The sequence below is a fragment of the Hydra vulgaris genome, chromosome 06, assembly GCF_038396675.1.
Source record: "Hydra vulgaris chromosome 06, alternate assembly HydraT2T_AEP".
Lineage (NCBI taxonomy): Eukaryota > Metazoa > Cnidaria > Hydrozoa > Anthoathecata > Hydridae > Hydra > Hydra vulgaris.
The window spans coordinates 38459912-38479262 of record NC_088925.1 but is presented as its reverse complement, the minus strand read 5'-3'; the positions used below and the strand labels follow the sequence as shown (position 1 = coordinate 38479262).

At 25.9% G+C, this 19351-nt stretch overlaps 1 protein-coding gene across 2 annotated transcripts in view; it reads left to right on the top strand.

Moving 5' to 3' along the window:
* Nucleotides 1-446: 446 nt before the first annotated feature.
* Nucleotides 447-19351, top strand: part of LOC136081827 (uncharacterized) — a 72320-nt gene continuing 53415 nt past the window's right edge. Inside the window, exons 1-4 of one of the 2 annotated variants that reach the window (XM_065800061.1) lie at nucleotides 447-549; nucleotides 6400-6446; nucleotides 8981-9466; nucleotides 12602-12775. In XM_065800061.1, the coding sequence (XP_065656133.1) occupies nucleotides 6401-6446; nucleotides 8981-9466; nucleotides 12602-12775 (706 nt within the window). In that variant the 5' untranslated portion in view covers nucleotides 447-549; nucleotide 6400. The remainder of the gene's footprint in view (nucleotides 550-6399; nucleotides 6447-8980; nucleotides 9467-12601; nucleotides 12776-19351) is intronic. The other variant, XM_065800062.1, reaches the window with a different exon arrangement.

The window sequence follows — 19351 nt, the reverse complement described above, 5'->3', positions numbered from 1 at the left end:
AATAAGGTTTATAAACATTTTACAAAACAAAAAGTTAGATCCCATTTCAAAAATTAAAATGTTATTTTTTGTCGCTCGCTATTAATATACTGGTAACTTCGTCACCTATGTTTCCCCGTTTTTTAGGTTTTTCTTTTTCTTTACTTGCATGAACGATACAATCACCAATACCAACTTTTAATCGTATAATTCTCATAAATAATGGTTTATGACATAAACCTTTGATTAAAGATTACTTTTTATAAAAAAAAACTTATTAAAGAAAAAACCTTTAAATCCAATTAACCTTTTCTTCTCTTTTTTCTTAATAATTAACTTAAAAAACAAATACCAAACTGTCTGAAAGATTATTTAGTATTTATAGAGTTATATTTGCTTTTTAATTCATTATAATCTGTTAAGCGTCAATCATTTCTCATATTTAATCGTTCGCGTCTTAATTTTTTTTTTAATCAGTTGCTTAAATAACGTGCGATCAGTAAGCAATCGAAAAACTAGTCGTAATCGCGATCGAAGCAGAAACGTACTTCAAAACAACGGCTTTGCAAGGTAATTGTTGCAATTTTTAGATCCAGAATAAATATTTTTAAAAATATTCGAATTTTCGCTCAAGGGGCTTATAATGCCCTATATATATATATATATATATATATATATATATATATATATATATATATATATATATATATATATATATATCAATTTTCAAAACAAAGTAATAACAACAAGAAAAAAAACTAAAAATAAATACTTCTGTAACGCAAATGGTATTTTATAGGTTATAACAGGAAAGTAAAAAAACATTTTTCGATTTTAATGAATTCTTGAGGTTTCTTTTAGAAACTCAAAGAAGTCATTAAAATCGTCAAAATTGTTGAATCTCTAGAGTGGAATTCAACAATTTTGACGGGTCCTTATATTAATCAAAGTCTTTTCAAGGATATATCATGTTATATAAAAATATGATTTTGAAAACAATATTGGTTTTTAGTCAAAAATAATTTGTAAAAGATTTAATGAATTTTTGTTCAAAATCTCCATTTTCAACAAAATTTACAAAAAAAGTACATTGTCGCTATTGGACAATTCCGTTTTTGTGGTTTTTTGGTTTTTCCTTTTTCGTTGTTTCATACTTAGATAGCGATTCGCAACAACGAAAAACATTTGACGTTTGATAAAAAAACACGTATTTTTCATGAACTTTACTCTCTTATATCATTTTTTTATAATTAAGCTTGAACTTTGACATTTTCTGCATCAATTAATTTGACTCAACCTCTTTCCAATCATATACAGCATGTATTAAGTTTCATATGTCTTCACTTATATATTACTCATTTCTTGAGACCACTGTTTAAAAATTTGCCGCGGGAACGTTTTTTACAAACGAAGCCTTTTTTTTGAAGATAAGGATTTCTAAGTACAAAACCACATCAAATTTGTATAAAATTTTCTATATATATATTAAAGAAAGACGAGGAATCTAATGGCACGTGGACCCTTTTTAACATTTATATAATTGTTTTTAGTTCTCAGCGTTTAAAAACTTCAAGCCTAATTTATTTAGAAAAAACAGGTTTTTTTTAAGAGAGTGCATATGGAAATGGCAATTATAGCCTTTCGTTAATTTAAAACAAGTATATATTTATTTTCTTGAAGATTTGCTACTTAGGATGTGTACATAGAAATTAAGTATATAATGTTTTTTCCCCTTTGCGTACCATTTGTTTTGATTTTTGCGCTTGATTTTTGATGTTTCTTATTTTATTTCGGTGCCATTTTACAGCAAACTTTCCATACTTAAGGACAAGGCGTTTTGTCAAAAAATCAGTTTTTCCAACAAAAAAATACAATTACTTCGGATCCACTTAAGTTCTAAAGTTGAAAGACCCTTTTTTTTTTAAGTTTTTTTAAACTCTATGCAACCATGTTAATAATATATAAAAATATATATATTTTTATCATTTCTGTGTGCTAATGTCACAATAATTTGAAAAATAAGAAATTATTTTCTAAACGCTCAACTCTACCTAGAAATATTTGCCCGGTGGGAAAAAAATAGACAGATAACACAAAAAGTGTTGAAAACGTTTAAAACACGTATTACTACAAATTAATACGTCTTAGACGCGTCTTGTACCTATAGGTAGTTACTAGCTAGCTATTCGTTACTCGGTGTAGTTAAGACAATTTACAAATTATTCGAAATCTTTTATTTAAAATTAGCACGACTTTATCAGCATATTATGTCCAAACGAGAGCTTTAGATGTTATAATTTTTTTTGCTATAGGTTTTTTTAATATTAGAAACTTTTTTTTTTTTTTAATATTATTTTTAAAACTTTTTTACTAGCCCTAATAGTGAATCTAAAGAACACCATTTTGGAGTCTTTATATCACTTTTGCTTATCGGCGTTAACGTGAACTTAGTTAAAATCTCTTGAAAAAGTGGCTTAAATCACTATAGATTCTAGTTCTAATCGGTTCTATAACTATATATATATATTTGTCAAAACTATATATAACTTTTTCTAACTATATATATATATATATATATTTGTCAAACTATAATATTTTTAATCAATTTTCATAAATAATACTAGAATTCTTAGAAAGAGCTTATAATTAAGAAAAATTGCCAATAAACAATCAGAACATATAATATTATTAAACTATGATGTTCATTTTACCTAAAAAACGTATTTATTTAAAATCTTATTTAAATTTGGACATACAATTATGATTTTAGGATTTTTATTTTTTAAAAAAGAATCTTTGGTCTGGGTTTTTTCGTTACAAACATTAATATTTTATGATACCGCAAAATTTATCATTTTAACTTTTTTTCGTCTTTTCCTAATTCACAGACCTATTCATTTAACGGAAATATGTTGTAGCCAACAAAATATCATACAGACGCTATAATATTTTAAAATTGCCTTAACTTCATCGAGTAAGCTGGTAGCTAGCTCATTTCCCACCGGGTGATGTCTTCTATGTCTCATTAAAAATATATTAAAAATAAGTTTTAAAGATTTAATCTTTTATTTGAAAAAGTAAATTAAAGATATAATCTTTTATTTACTGTGACTCTATGGTGCATAGTACTATCCTTTATATATATATATATATATATATATATATATATATATATATATATATATATATATATATATATATATATATATATATATATATATATATATATATATATATATATATATATATATATATATATATTTAAAACAACAACAGTATATTGGTAAAAATTATGTTTACCAAGAAATTTGTTTGTATTTTTCTGCTCCGTAAATTAGAAAGTTGAAAGGGCTAGTTTACTTTTTGCGCTTCTAAATTAATATATTTATTGATGATTTCGCAAATGCATACCATAATGTATGATATACATGTTTGGTATGTAATGGTCCATACATACTAATACCGTACCAATAATACCTTTTTTTGTTTACAAAATATGTGTATATTAGATGTAGATTAGATAAAGAAAACATACGCAATTTTCCTGTGTTATTTTTCGAAATGTCCTGTTTTTTAACAAAAACGTTAAATTTAATAAAAATGGTACTTAGTAAACTCGCTTTTTATTTTGTTTTTTTCAAATACCAGGTTGACATATGAAAAAAAAAGTTAAGACCTGTCAAAAAAGTTAAACCTCAAGAACTCATCTAATAAAAAAGTATGCCAAATTCGCAACTTAGGCAGATTTGATTTCAAAAATTTGTCAAGTTGGTCCATCCTAATTTATGTACCAAAAAAATTCATATATTAATTTATGAATAACTATTAATTATTATAGCGATAATAATTATCATTAAGTTAATGTTACTAATTAATGTAAATATCGAAAGGAATAGAAATATAATTTTAAATTGCTAAAAAAGTAATTATAGTCTTTTTTAGAAATATAGGTTTTGTAAACTTTTTTAGAAAAGTGTTTAGAAAATCTATATTCCTTTAGATAACATTGTTTACTCCTTTATGTTACACAAAGGAAACACAGGCTTTTTATAGAGGTTGACATAAAGTGATGCTTAAATGATTAAAAATGCAAAAGTTTGCTTGCTTTAATATACAACTCAATTGTACAATTGTACCATTCAATCGTATTTTTAAGCAGTGCATTTTTGTATTTTTAAGCATCACTTTGTATCAACCTCAATAAATAATATCTTGCCTGTGTTTTATTTGTGTGTTTGTAACTTTTCCAAAAAGGGCGTGTATACCTATTAGAATATTGATATTATCAATTTTCAATTGATAATATCAATATACTACCAATAATATCAATATACCTAGTATAATATCAATATACCTAGTAGAATATTGATATTATCAATTTTCAATTGATAATATCAATATACTACCAATAATATCAATATACCTAGTATAATATCAATATACCTAGTAGAATATTGATATTATCAATTTTCAATTGATAATATCAATATACTACTAGATACACATGCACCTTTTTAAAAAGTTACTAAAAAAATACTAAATTTAATAGAGAACCTAAATTTTACATAGAGTTTTGCATAGAGGTCATCTGATATTCATTTAGATAACCTCAAAATGATCTAAAAAATTCTCAAAATCTTTTTTTATTAAGTCCACTAATGAGTTTAAAATCTCTCAAATTATCAATTCGCTTGACTCTTGTAAATTGCCAAGACCAAATAGTATACCAGTAAAAGTTATAAAACCACTAAAAACAAAAGTCTCTAAAATTCTTACAATAATATGTCACACCTCATTTTTGAATGGTGTTTTCCAAGAAAATCTAAAAACAGCTAAAATTGTGCCTATCTTTAAAAGTAATTCAAAACTTTTAGTTTCATATTACAGACCAGTATCTCTGCACTCAAACAATGATAAAATACTTGAAAGACTGATGTTTAACCATTTATACGACTTTCTTAACACAAATAATTAGCTCTGCGACTTACAATTCGAATTTCGAACAAGCTATTCAACATCATTTTCAAAACTGAAATTTGGCTGAAACAATTAAGATATCACTTAATGGGGGAATGCTTGGATGTAGCATCTTTGTTGATCTCCTAAAGGCTTTTAATACTATTGATGCTGTGATCCGACTTGAAAAAATATATCTTACTATGGGATCAGAGGAGTGTCAAATATATGGTTTAAATCATTCCTTACTGGTAGGAAACAATTTGTATCTGTGAATAGGATTAACTGAAACTTCAAATTTATTTAAGTTTCAGTTAATCCTATTCAGATATATATCATTTCCTACTGGTAAGAATGATTTAAACCATGAATTTTTATCAATGATATATCTGAAGCAAAGGTTCCCCAGAGTGCAACATTTTGCTTATGACACAAATCTTCTGTACCTAAACAAATCCGTCGAAAAAACTGTGACTGCTTAAACGCCAATGTAATTTTTCATTACACAGACTGATCTGATAATATGTCAAAGCAAGCAAAAAAAGTTAGACATGTAAATCAATAATAAATTAAATGCAAAAAAGCTTTATTGTAAGGAGTTTGTAAACTATTTAGGAGTAATACTGAATGAGAATTCAACCTGGATTAGTCATTATAATAATCTCTCAACTATATTAAACAACAGTATTGCTATTTTATCTAAAATAAGACACTTTATAGATAAGAAAAATTCAAAATCTATTTATTACACTTAAAAATACAGCCTTTTAACATACAGCCTTGTCAATAGAGGTCACCTAAGTATTCAAAGTTATAAAACAATATCTTATGGAAAAGGTTTCTTCATAAATTCAGCAATTAAAGATTGGAATTATGTGCAAACCAGTTGAATAATACTCCTTTTTATGATCTACAAACACTTATATTTAAAAGCAAACTAAAAAAACGATGTATGCAACTTAAAAATTGCACATAAATATAAATATCATACCATAAAGTGGGGTTACTTGGGACTGGTGTTATTTGGGACAAAATGATTAATTTTAGATTATTAGGTTGGCATAACCTCACATCCCATTATTCCAGCTGATTCATGCTTGAGCTTTTTCAAAAATTATCCTAAGATAGTAGAGTTGGAAACCCATAGAAAGGGTTAGTTGAACTTGGTTACTTGAACTTGAACTAAGCCATTGTCCCAAGTAACACTTTGTACTGGAATTACTTGGAACAAGTACTTTTTATTTATTTTTTCATTATAAGTAATCAAAATCACAAGAATGAAAACTCAAAGGTTATATAATGTAAATAACCAAATTATTAAGTACAGTATGATTTAAACAATCTGTTTAAACAAAACCAATTTATATATCCATATTATGGTAAATATATTGTTGTTATTGTTGATGTTGTTGTATATATAAAGTTATATTAAATTTAATTTTATTATTACATTTTTACTTATAGGATGAAGTATTTGATACTTTTTGTATCTGTATTTTCATTATCAAAAGGTAAATTTTTTAAAATAATTTAAAGAAAGTAATGTGCGTAACACTTAAAATAATCAAATAATATTGTAATCAACTGTAAGAAATATCTTAAAAAGAATACAATACAAAGTAAAAATGTATAATAATAATATTATCAATAATAATAATAATATTACAATAATAATGATAATAATAATAACAATAATAAGAATAATAATAATAATAAAATTCAATCATGTTATTTTTTCTCGTGAATCATGTTATTTTGTCTTCTGTCATTTCTAAATGCAATTGTCACAAGGTTTTACCACAAAAATATAAACATGATTATAACAGAAAATAACATGATTGATTTTATTGTTATTATTATTATCACTATAATTAGCATTATTATTATTATTATTATTATTATTATTATTATTATTATTATTATTATTGTTATTGTTATTGTTATTGTTATTAATAATATTATTGTTATTATTACTATTGTTGTTATTATTTTAATTGATAGTTGTCATTACAAAACTACAACAAATGTAAATAAATAAATAGTTACTTAAGCATAACAAGCAATTAAAAAAATTAAGGACTATTTAAAACTATAAATAAATTTAATCATTTGAAGATTTACCTGGACCAAAAACATTCTAAATAAACACCCAATCAAAAGTACATGTATTTAAATGTAAATATATATTTGGTAACTGATTTAAATGTTGTTAACCAAATGTATACAATTTTACTTCTACTAGAACTTTCATTATTTTTGAAAAAGTTTATAAAATTAAAATTAAATTAAAGAAATTTATAATTGAGAATGTTAACTTAAATAAAAAGTTTTTGTTCTAAATTTCAAAATAACATGTCTTTATTTATGCTTCAAGAAACCTAAATGGTATTTTATATTATAATAGTGTAACATTATTTGTTATGCCAACTTTGTTGAAATAAAATTTCAAATCCATTAGATTTAGGCAACTCCTTGAGTTACTGAAATTGCAACCCATGTGTAACAGAACAGAATTTTGTCTTAACCATTTTATTGTCAAATAAATGACCTGAAATTTCGAATTCAGCTATTTTCTTTTTATCTGCACCCTCAAATACCCACAGTAGAAATTCTATAAATATATATTTAAAATACATTTTTAATAAAAACTTTGTTTTATGTAGCATAAGTAATTATTATAATAGCACACAAGTAATCAGTTCATATTTTTTATTATTTTTAAAATTGTTTTGATAGTCAAAAGAAAATTACTTGGGTGTTTTCAAACTTTCTTTCTTAATTGAACTAAAATCTGTGTGAGAGAGTTATTTTAAACTATTAACATTAGCAGGTAATTTGAATGATAGTTATTTGTGAGTTTCCATTTAAAAAAATGCATTGATTCTTTTCAAAATTATTATTTTAAGGAGCCATCCATATATTACATACACACTGATGAGGGAGGGGGTGTCCAAGTTGAGTAATTTGCATAAAAGTGTGTATGGGAGGGGGAAGGTTCTAACAAATGTATGAATGTAAACGCAAAAAATTGAGGCGGCAGTTTACATTTACATGCCCATTAATAAAAAATGAATGCCGCTCAAATTCATGACCTAATTAAGGTTGAACAGCGCAAAAAAAGTCATCGCATTTGCGTGCGTGAATGAAATTGTAGGAAGGGGGGTTAAATTACCAAGCATATGTAACTTATTTGGGAGGGAGATAAGGCCATCGTGGGGAGGGGGGGGGATTATAAAAATGTGTGAGGTGCAACAATGGGAGGTGAGGGGGTTGGAAGTCCAAATATGGAGATTTTTGAATATGTAATATATGGATTGCCCCTAAAATGAATACAAGTTCCTTAATTCTCAAACATTGAGTTATTTTTGTATTTATAAAGATCAGTTATAAAGGACTATTACTAAAATAGAAATTCAAATAAAGATATCAAATAAAGATAATGATAATAAAATTGACCGTCCAAAAAAAATGTCAATTCCATGTGTTAGCAGGTCAAATTGACCGCTCGATTTTGTATTTTCCATGTTGGGTAGGGATTAAACTTATAACTTCTTGCTTACAAACAAACACTATACAACTGCACCATTACTACATTTTAATGAGCTAATTAAGTGGGAAATGCACTTATTTGAGTGTATCTATGCAAAATTGATAAAGAAAAAGCAAAAACAAATAAAAGGACATGCTGATTGTCAATTTTCTTCAATAAAAATATAAAAGTTTACAAACTGCTTTATGACTTTTAAAGACTTACCAATTAAAGCATCTTGTTACCCAAGAAAACAATGTAGTTGGCCCAATACAGGTCCAATTAAATTGATTTGTTAATGTTGTGGCAATGAAATGTTGTATTTTTATGTTTTAGTTTATTTTTGACACTAACGTATGTAAAACGGTGAAGGTTAAATTTTTTCAAAACAAAATAAATTTTTTTTTAAATTTTTATAAACTTTTAATTTTGTTTTGCTCTAACAAATATTTGAAAGTGAGTTTTTTATTTTATTTTTTAACTTGAGTTACAAAAAATAACATTTATTTCATTTAGCTGTTAATATATTTGTTAAAGATGAAGAGCTAGTGCTGCAAAATGGAAACTTATTAACAACCTTGCCATTATTAGAAAAGGCATATTCAGTTTCTTTTCAATTTAAACCCACCTCAATTTCAACAAAATATCGAAACATAATTCATTTAAGTTTTGATGGTGATATTAGTGAATATGGAGATAGAACTCCAGGTGTATGGATGGAAAATGGAATGTTGAACATAGCATCTGCAGTAAACAAAAACCCTAATTATTACTATAATACTGATCCAATACCATTACACGAGTGGTCTAATTTGAAAATTTCTCAAACTGAACTTAATGGAGTATATACGTTTATTATATATTTAAATGGAAAGCTTATACACAACAAGGTAAATAAATACCCAAAAGAATTTCAAAATGTCAAGGTGTATGCATCAGATCCATGGTATGAGGCACAGGGTGGTTCTATTAAAGAATTCAAAATTCAAAATGGAAATGACGGTGAGTATATTTAATCAGTTCAATTAAACTTTCATATAGTTTCATTTTTTAACTGGGATTCAATATTAATAAATATATTTAGATAATAGCAGAATATTTGTTATCAAGTTATTGCATTTTTTTAATTGCAAAAACCTATAAGATTATTATTTCACCTTTTTATTTTATTTTTCTAGAAATGAAAATCCTTGTAAGTATCAAAAACGCAAAATTTAAAGTGTTTAGTTTATTACTCGCTGACTTTTTAAAAATATAAAATAATTGTTGTTTTCAAAATTATGAATAAATAGTCAAGAAATAAACTAAAATTAAATATTAGCATATTTTTCTTCATTTAGACAAAACATGATTGTGTAAAGTATCAAGTAAATAAACAAATTATTTTCAAGAAAGCAAAATAAACTTTTATATTTTAGTATTTCTTCATTTTATTTATTTTTTATTTCAATTCACCGAGGCCATGAAAGCTAATGTAGTTGAAGAGGCTACTTTTAGTTGTGGTTACAACTAAAACGAAAGCTAATGTAGTTGAGGAGGCTACTTTTAGTTGTGGTTACAACTAAAACGAAAGCTAATGTAGTTGAGGAGGCTACTTTTAGTTGTGGTTACAACTAAAACGAAAGCTAATGTAGTTCAGGAGACTACTTTTAGTTGTGGTTACAACTCCAAAACACAAATAATCTTTCTATAATCTGAGGGTCTAAAACTCTAAAACTCAGTTTTAGAGTTTTGAGGCCGGCTGGTAGTCAAGTTTTCCAAACTCTGATATAGGTCTTAGAGAGGCTATAACATATCAGGGTTCTAACAGTGCCATGTTGCACATGTATGGTGTCCCTGTTTGTACTTTATGTGTTAAGGAAGAAACTTTTGCCTTTCTCTAACACAAAAGTCAACTTTCCAACTCGCTCCTAGACAATCTAAATCATTTACCTTCTCTACTTGACATATGCCTTGTTTCTGATCCTAGTTAGTGCTTGGTTTTTCCACACCCTTAAGTGCTTCTGATCACGGTTTAATATCTCTAAAACTATTATCTCACTCTTCTTAATTATCAGAATCCTCTTATCATCGTACCTCTTACAACTACCTTAAAGCTGACTAAGACACTTTCCGTGATTTTCTTAGTGATGCTCTTGGGTGAAAATCTTTTATCTTCCTGCTGACAAATGTACTTCTTATGTAACTGGGATCCAGGCTGGCATGTAATTTTTTATTTCACAATTTTGACAATTTTAAGTCAAGTCTTATTCCTCTCCATGGTTTTCCTCTCATTGTGCTGCAGCAATTTCTAATTGTAACCATCACTTCCATATCTATTGCCAAAACAATTCTCCAGAAAACAGATGTCTATTTACTATTGCTAAAACCATTGTAAAATAGGTTTTGTCTAATACCAAAGCCCGCTATTCTCAGGTCACAAAATCTTATATTTTGTTTCAAAAATTAGGCTCTAGAGACTTCTCAAGAATCTTGAACAGTGTCTATAATAAGAGCAGATCTGTTATTCCTCCTCTCTTGCATTTTTCAGATTTTGTTACCTCATCTAAAGACAAAGCTGAACTGTTTGCTAATTTTTTTCAGCTAATCATTATTTCAATAATCTAGATTTTCCTATATTTATGAATGGTTTTATACTCGATGAGTCATCTATCCTTCGTCTTCTAGTATTAGTTTTTACTTCTGATCTTTCTTGGAAACCATATATCAAATCCATTGCAAAATTAGCGTCTGAAAAGGTTGTATCTTTTTATAATGCTTACAATTTTCTTACTACGAATTCTATTCTTTATCTCCATAAGTCTTAAATCCACCCTTGTATGAAATACTGTTTCCATATCTTGAGCTGATCTTAAAATGATGCCCTTTCTCTTTTAGGCAAGGTGCAAATATGCATTTTAAACATAGTTGAACCTGCTCTTCCAGCCAACCTTTACCCGTTGTCACATTGTCATAATGTTTCTTCTCTTTTTCTTTTCTATAAATACTCTAATGGGTGCTGCTCTAAAGAGTTATCATCTCTTGTAAAACTAATTTTTGCTTTTATTGTTATTCAATTAAGTCTCATTCTTTTACTGTGACTGTTCCTATGTGCTCCAAAAATTCTGATTCATCTAGTTTTTTCCTCGAACGTCAGTTCTTTGGAATTTGCTTCCTTCGTCTTGCTTTTCTTATTCATATAATTTTGAATCTTTTTAGTCATTTGTTAATTGTTATCTTGCTTTATAAACTTTATCTTTTCTCTTCCAGTAACTTCCAACTCTAATAGTGGTGGCTTGCAGCTTTGTTGTAAGTGAAGATAATAAAAAAAAAATAAAAAAATAAAAATTAAAATGAAAATCATGTTCATGGTGTTTAACCCAAAACAGAATTACGAAATTGTTTCAGGCAACTTTTCTTTTTTTACTTAAGCAGGTTGTGCAAATATTTTTATTAGACAATTTAAGAGATGCTCAGTAGGGTAAAAATATAGTTTAAGACTGCATTTGCTTGTATGATGTGGCTTACTAGATTAATTTAATGTAAAAAGGAATGTCAAAATTTCAATTTTATTACAAGATGATGTGTAATAAATGTTTTATGGCTATAATAAGTATTCAAATTTTACAAACATGTTTTCGAACCAGACTACTTGGTGACTACTTTAGACTTTATTATTTAACTACATTTATTTTTAGATCTAAATTATTGCTTGTGCCAGTAACAATGTAGAAGTTCATAAACAGTTTTATTAACTAATTGTTCTAATAAACCGAATTATTAAGTGTTATTAAATAATTGTTTTTTGAATCAAGTATTTAAATGAGAACAATGCTTTAAATACCAAATTATTAATATTTTATCTTGAAAATGCTTTTTTTTGTTTAATTTGAAATACAAAGTTAAAAAAGTATAAATTTATTATAAATAAAAAATGCAACTCATAAAAACTTTGTGACTCAAAAAAAATTAAAGAAATTGATAAAGTATTTTATGTTTAATACTCATAGTGAAAATGAAAATGAAAATCATATCTTTTTTATCTTTTAACTGTAGTAATCAGTAGTAATCATATCTTTTGTATCTTTTAACTATCTTTTTGTGTTTCTTTTTGGTTAGTCTTGTTTATTAGTCTGACATTGAAATATTTTTGTTTAGATGTTGATGGTGGTTTATCTGAGTGGAGCCCATTTTCTGAATGTTCAACTTCTTGTGGCGATGGTACAAAAACAAGAAAACGAACATGTACCAACCCTACTCCTTCTGAAAGTGGCAAAGATTGTATTGAACCGTTGATTGAGATAGTTAATTGTACTTTAGGACAATGTCCAGGTATATATATCTGAATTGGTTACAAATATCTTTTACTTTACTTTTTTTTCAACTAGTTTTGCAATTTCTTTTCTTTCTTTTTCTTTTTTTCTTTATTTATTTATTTAAAAATATCCCCAAGTGTTGAGACAAAACTATTATTTATTGAGATAATGACAAAACATTTTTATTTTTAACACTATATGGTATTTTGCAAAGGAAAGTTGATTTTTTCTGTCGATCTGTTCTGATTAAAGCGTTTATTTTTGATGTCAATAGAAATAAGTATTGTTGTTAAAATTTAAATTATATTTTAATTTTTTAATATTTGAGGTATAAAAAAACTTTTTTTTATAAAGAACTTTAATTATTGCTTGCTAATTTGCTTTATAAATATATATTTCTTTAACTATTATTTTAATTTATATCTATTTGATTATATACTTTTTAAAATTGAAATGCAGCAGAAAAGTTTTATTATCATCCCAAATTAAAAAAGAGAAAGTTCAAGTTCGTGCTATATTTCATTTATTAAACAAACCAGAAGTTTCTAAGCTAAAGATTGTAAGCAGAATCATTAGCCTAGAAATATAAATAAAAGCGAAGTTACAAAAAAGCTAAAAAGTATTTCGTTAATATCTCAATAGATATTTTCTTTTGGTAATTTTATTTAACTTTGAATTTTATTTTCTTAGGTTTATTTAGATATGAAAACAATTTGTCTCAGCGCTTGGAGATCCCTTTAAATAGTTTTTATTGCTTAAATTATAATTTACTATCATTACAATATTAATTATATATAACAATTAAAAATAAACAAACTTTTATTTGAAAAGAGAAACCAAGTTTTAACAAATGATAAAATAAATCATAGGTAAACCAAAAAAAAAAAAGCATTAAAATAATATATCTTTTTAATTTAAAATTTTTTCACTTGATAGTTTAGGTTAAAATGTTTTTAACATAATACAATGGCAGTGTAGTGCTTCATATGGTTCAATATATATATTCAGTTGCAAATTATTATAACATGGCCAAGTTGTCAAAACCAAGTATTATATGCGTGGTCAGATAAGGCGTGCACAACACTATTCTTCAGAAGGCTTGATATATATGTATATATATGTATACATATGTATACAGTTAGATATAAATATATATAAATAAATATATATATTTGTTGTATTTGTATATATATGTATATATATGTATAATATACATATATATATATATTTATTTGTATATATATATATATAAATATATACATTTATATATATATATATATATATATATATATATATAAATAAATGTATATATGTATAGGTATATGTATATTCAATGGCTGATGATTGCTGTATAAGCATGAGACTTATAGTGCCATAGAAAAAGTTGTTTTTAATCTATATATATATATATATATATATATATATATATATATATATATATATATATATATATATATATATATATATATATATATATATATATATATATATATATATCCTCTTTGGCTGTTGCATCTTAAAAAGAAAAGTTAACATATAAAATTTTAGCTAAAAATGTTGAGAGGTTGACAAGATACTGCAATTTTAATACTGACCTGGTTTCCTAAAAATGACCCGGTTTTTTTCTTTAAATTTCCTAAAATGACCCGGTTTTCATAACACTCTGAAAAAACATTTTTCTGAAAATAATAAGAAATAAAAATGGCAAAAACATGAAAATAAACATATATAATGTTTTTTTGATGCTGAATTTAATAAATGTACTTAAAATGCTAAAATATAAAAGGAACATGCTTAAAAATTAATAAAACAACTAGTTTCTATAAAACAACTTTGGGGCCCAATATCTCAAAACACCCCCATCAAAAAAATTTTTTTTTTGCTGTTAATATTTTCAGCTGTTTATAATCTTACTAGGCACAAAAAATCTAACTGGAAAAACGACTGAAACATACGGAACTTTAATTTCAAAGATGTATCAAATTTTCAATAAGCTATTTTAAAAAACTTTCAAATAGAATTCTGTAAAATATTATATTTAGTTAAAAGACTCCTTAAAAAAAACAAACAATTTTGTTATATTTAAGGAAGCCTTAATTATATGATAACTTAGTTATTTGAACTTAACAACTGAAAAAAACATCCTGTTTTGTTTTATATAAAAACTGAATTAGTGTGATTTGGATGTGAATTTGTTTTTAAAATTTTGACAACTTTTGTAAAAGTTTATAATTACTAGTTTATAAAAAGTTCAGTTAAAAAACAGCAAATTTGCTTCACTTAGACCAAAGTGGTGCATTTTGCCAGGTGCAAGTGGTACACATTCTGTTTGTGTTTGTTTTATCGCCAAAATGCCATATTGCTAGTAGATGCTTTAAATATTGGACTAAAGTATAAGGACTTACTTTCAAAAACCGTTTGCTCAGTAGAAAACAAAGAATGCATGCTTGCATAGTGTGATGATTGTCCTGGTAAAGAACCCCTCACCAAATATTTGTATGAGATTTTTGGAGAATACGAAGATGATTTTGAGATACACTACAAGCAATGGCAAACTACTGACCGTGCAACACTATTAAGTTTGACAGCTGATGTTCCAACTTTGTTGAACTATTAGCATCTTGTTTTGAAAAGCTACAAGCTCATTCTTTTATTGCTCACTCTCAATCACAGTACCTTAACCAACTGAAACAATATATAGATCAATCAAACATTATCATTATTGGCAACTTTGCTGTAAATTATGCTTTTGTTGTCCAAGATGAAATACAGAGCTATCATTGGAACACCCAACAATGTTCTATACATCCATTAGTCATATACTATAAAGATGATAAAGGTGAACTGAAACATATTTCTTACTGTTTTATATCAGATGACATTATACATGATGTAACTTATGTGTACAAAATATTCCAACTAATCATACCAATATTAAAAATAAAATTTTCCAATCTGTCCAAATTACATTTATTCACTGATGGTTGCGCAGGACAGTACAAAAATTGTAAAAGCTTTTACAATCTATGTCAATTAGAGAGCGAATTTTGCCTTAAAATTAAATGGAACTTTTTTGCCACGTCCCACGGAAAGTCACCATGCGATGGGATTGGTGGTACTGTAAAAAGATTAACAGCACAAGAAAGTTTAAAACGACCGTACAGAAACCAAATTCTCACATTAGAAGCTATGTATGAATTTTGTATTGATAAAATCAAAGTTGTTAACTTCATTTACATAAAGGGATTGGACTTACAATTGCAACGTGAAGAGCAAAAAGAAAGGTACACTGGTGTAACAACTCTACCTGGTACTCGTAGCTTTCATCAATTTATACATCTTGGAGATACCAAGGTTGGGGCATAGAGGTGTAGTACAGACACTAATTATACAATAATCCACAATCTTAAAAAGAAACAAGACATATCTCAACTTGATACTGTCACTTTAGGTTGTTATGTCGCTGTAGTCTGTGATGATAAGTGGTGGATCGGCATTGTAACTAAAACCAACTTATAAGAAGTTGATGCTAAAGTTAAGTTTCTTCATCCAAATGGTCCATCAATCTGTTTTAACTGGCCTGAAAGAGACGACTACTGTTTTATTCCAAACACCAACATATTGAAAAAACTATCTGTTCCACAAGCTTGCTCTAGTTCTGGTAGAAACTATGTGTTTGAAAATGCTGAAATAGAGGAAGTACAAGTAAAATGGGAGCAATATTGTAAACTATTACAAACACAGTCAAAATAACTTTCATCTTTGATACCTTTACAAATCTTGTATATTTAAGTAACTTTTTAAATTACGATTAACTTTATTTTATTTACAATTATTTTTTGGGAATTTCTTGAAAAAGTAATATATCTTTGAAATTAAAGTTCCGTATGTTTTAGTTGTTTTTCCAGTTAGATTTTAGATTATAAACAGCTAAAAATATTAACAGCAAAAAAATTTTTTTTTTGATGGGGATGTTTTGAGATATTGGGCCCCAAAGTTGGTTTATAGAAACTAGTTGTTTTATTAATTTTTATGCATGTTCTTTTTATATTTGAGCATTTTAAGTACATTTATTGAATTCAGCATCAAAAAAACATCATATATGTTCATTTTCATGTTTTTGCCATTTTTATTTCTTATTATTTTAAGGAAAATGTTTTTTCAGAGTGTTATGAAAACCGGGTCATTTTGGGAAACCAGGTCAGTATTAAAATTGCAATATCTTGTCAACCGCTAAACTTTTTTAGCTGAAATTTTGCATGCAATATTTTTTTATAATTAGGAATAATGTGTCAAAATATAACACAAAAGGAAGACACATGGTTCAATGGACTGGGTGATTTGATGTGGAATTGCCCTATATATATATATATATATATATATATATATATATATATATATATATATATATATATATATATATATATATATATATATATATATATATATATATATATATATATATATATATATATATATATATAAATATATGTATATAAATTAGTAGAAAATCACTTAATAATTTTTTTTTTTCATATCACATTGTGTTTCATCAATAAAAACTCATCAGAAATGAATGATCAAATTAATAAAACTTAATTTATACCAAAAATTAAAGTACAGGAAGCCATAAATGTCTCAACTACTGTAAATTTTCACACATTAGTGGAATTTGCTGACACTATTTTAAAAAGAATTCTTTAGAAATGATTAGTTATGCTTTTTTAAAAAAATATTTTTTAAAAGTGGGATTTAATGTAACTATTATTTGAGCTTATTTATTTTTATTGTTTTTTAGGAGAAACTTATTTTTGTGCCTACATTTAGAAATTAATTCATGCATAGTATGCATTTTTTGGAAATATTGTTATATGCAGGCGCTGTTTTAAGGACGGTCCGATTCAGTATAAAATCATAAATATTTTTATCTTTTAATTCCCATATTGTCAAAGTAGACAGCATGGTGTCTTTCGAAGACTTTTTATTTTTAATAGATTGCTTATGATTGGCAAAACCTTTTTTACATTCACCCTCTGTTATGCCAATATATTGTTTATCAGGATTTAACATTCTTAGAGAAAACAACATATTTGTATACCACATTTTGTGATAAACAACTTCCACTCATTGGACTATTGTTTTTTTGTTTACAATTACAATTTTCTGAAGTTTTTTCATTTAGGATTTCTTTTTTGTTTAACAAAGCATTATTGTGACCTTTTATAATTCTTTCCATATTTTTTGTGCAACTGTAGCTTACTTTAATTGTATTTCGATTAAAAATTTTGTGTAATTTGTTAGAGGGTGGTAAATGCTTATCGACCAATTTTAAAAATACTTTTCCAATGTTAGTGAAAACATTTTTGCTATATGGGGTATTGAACCAAATTACATTTCTAGTTCTATTTCGCTTTTTTGTATTCTTTTTTTCAGGGTCAAATTTTAGTTCAAAATTTTCAAAGCCACTTTTTTTAAGGGCATCTTCAAATATTCGCTTAGAGGAATTGAATACATTTTCATTCGAGGAGTTTTGGTTTAGCCTGTTATTAATTGAAATCGGGATTTGTTTTAGAATTTGGTATTTGGAATTTGAAAAAAAGAAAAAAAAAAAATTTTTGTCAAGTGTTTTTCTACTAATTTATAATTACTCTATTCTTTGAGATAATTTAACAAAAAAAAACAATGTATATATGTTTAAACAAAGCATGAAATCATTTTTAATGCATAATTATTTACTTGCCTGATTTACTACTTATATTTTTAAAGTAAAATATTAAATAAAATACAAGTTGTAAAAAAAAAAAATTTAAAGTGCTAGTATTTTTTAAAAAATCATTAGAAGTAACTTGTTCCTCTACTATAAGTGTTTCCTATAATGTTATATAAACATTAATAAAGATAAAGGATTCAAAGTTTATTATTTCAAATGTAGTTTAAAACATGATTTAAATAAACTTAGTGTTTTTGTTGAGTTATATTTTTGTTAATTGTGTTTTAATTTTATTTAAGTTTTTTTTATTTTCTCGTTTGTTAAGATTTTTTATTTTTAAATGAAGTTTTTTTTTAGTAAAATCTAAGTAATTTTTTTTAAAAGCTGTGGTCAAATTGTCAAAATAAAATATTTTTGCATGGTCGTATAATATCGTGCAATCACACACCTTCCTGTGAAAAGCCTGTTATAATTAAGCAACGATAATTGTTAAAATATATAAAACAACTTTCACATAAAACATCAAAATCCAAAAAATCATTTTCTAATGAGGAATTGAACCCTCATCCCTGTTAGCCACGCCTCAGTTTTCTTAAGTTTTAATATCCAGGGCTCTATGCTAATATATTACATCATTAAAAATTTAAACATTTGAAGATTTTTTGCATGCAAATAATAGTTTTTTTTTGTGTATTAGTTGATTGTGTGTGCATGTAATGACTTTTCAAATAATGTTAAATAATTATTAAAGTATGTAAATAATTATTAAATGTATTAACTAAAAGCAGCTGAAAAAGTTAAAAATATTATTGTATTTAAAACCACAAAGAAAAATTTTTAGGGAGGGGGATGGTTTAGATTTGTTGCATAATTTTGGGTGTG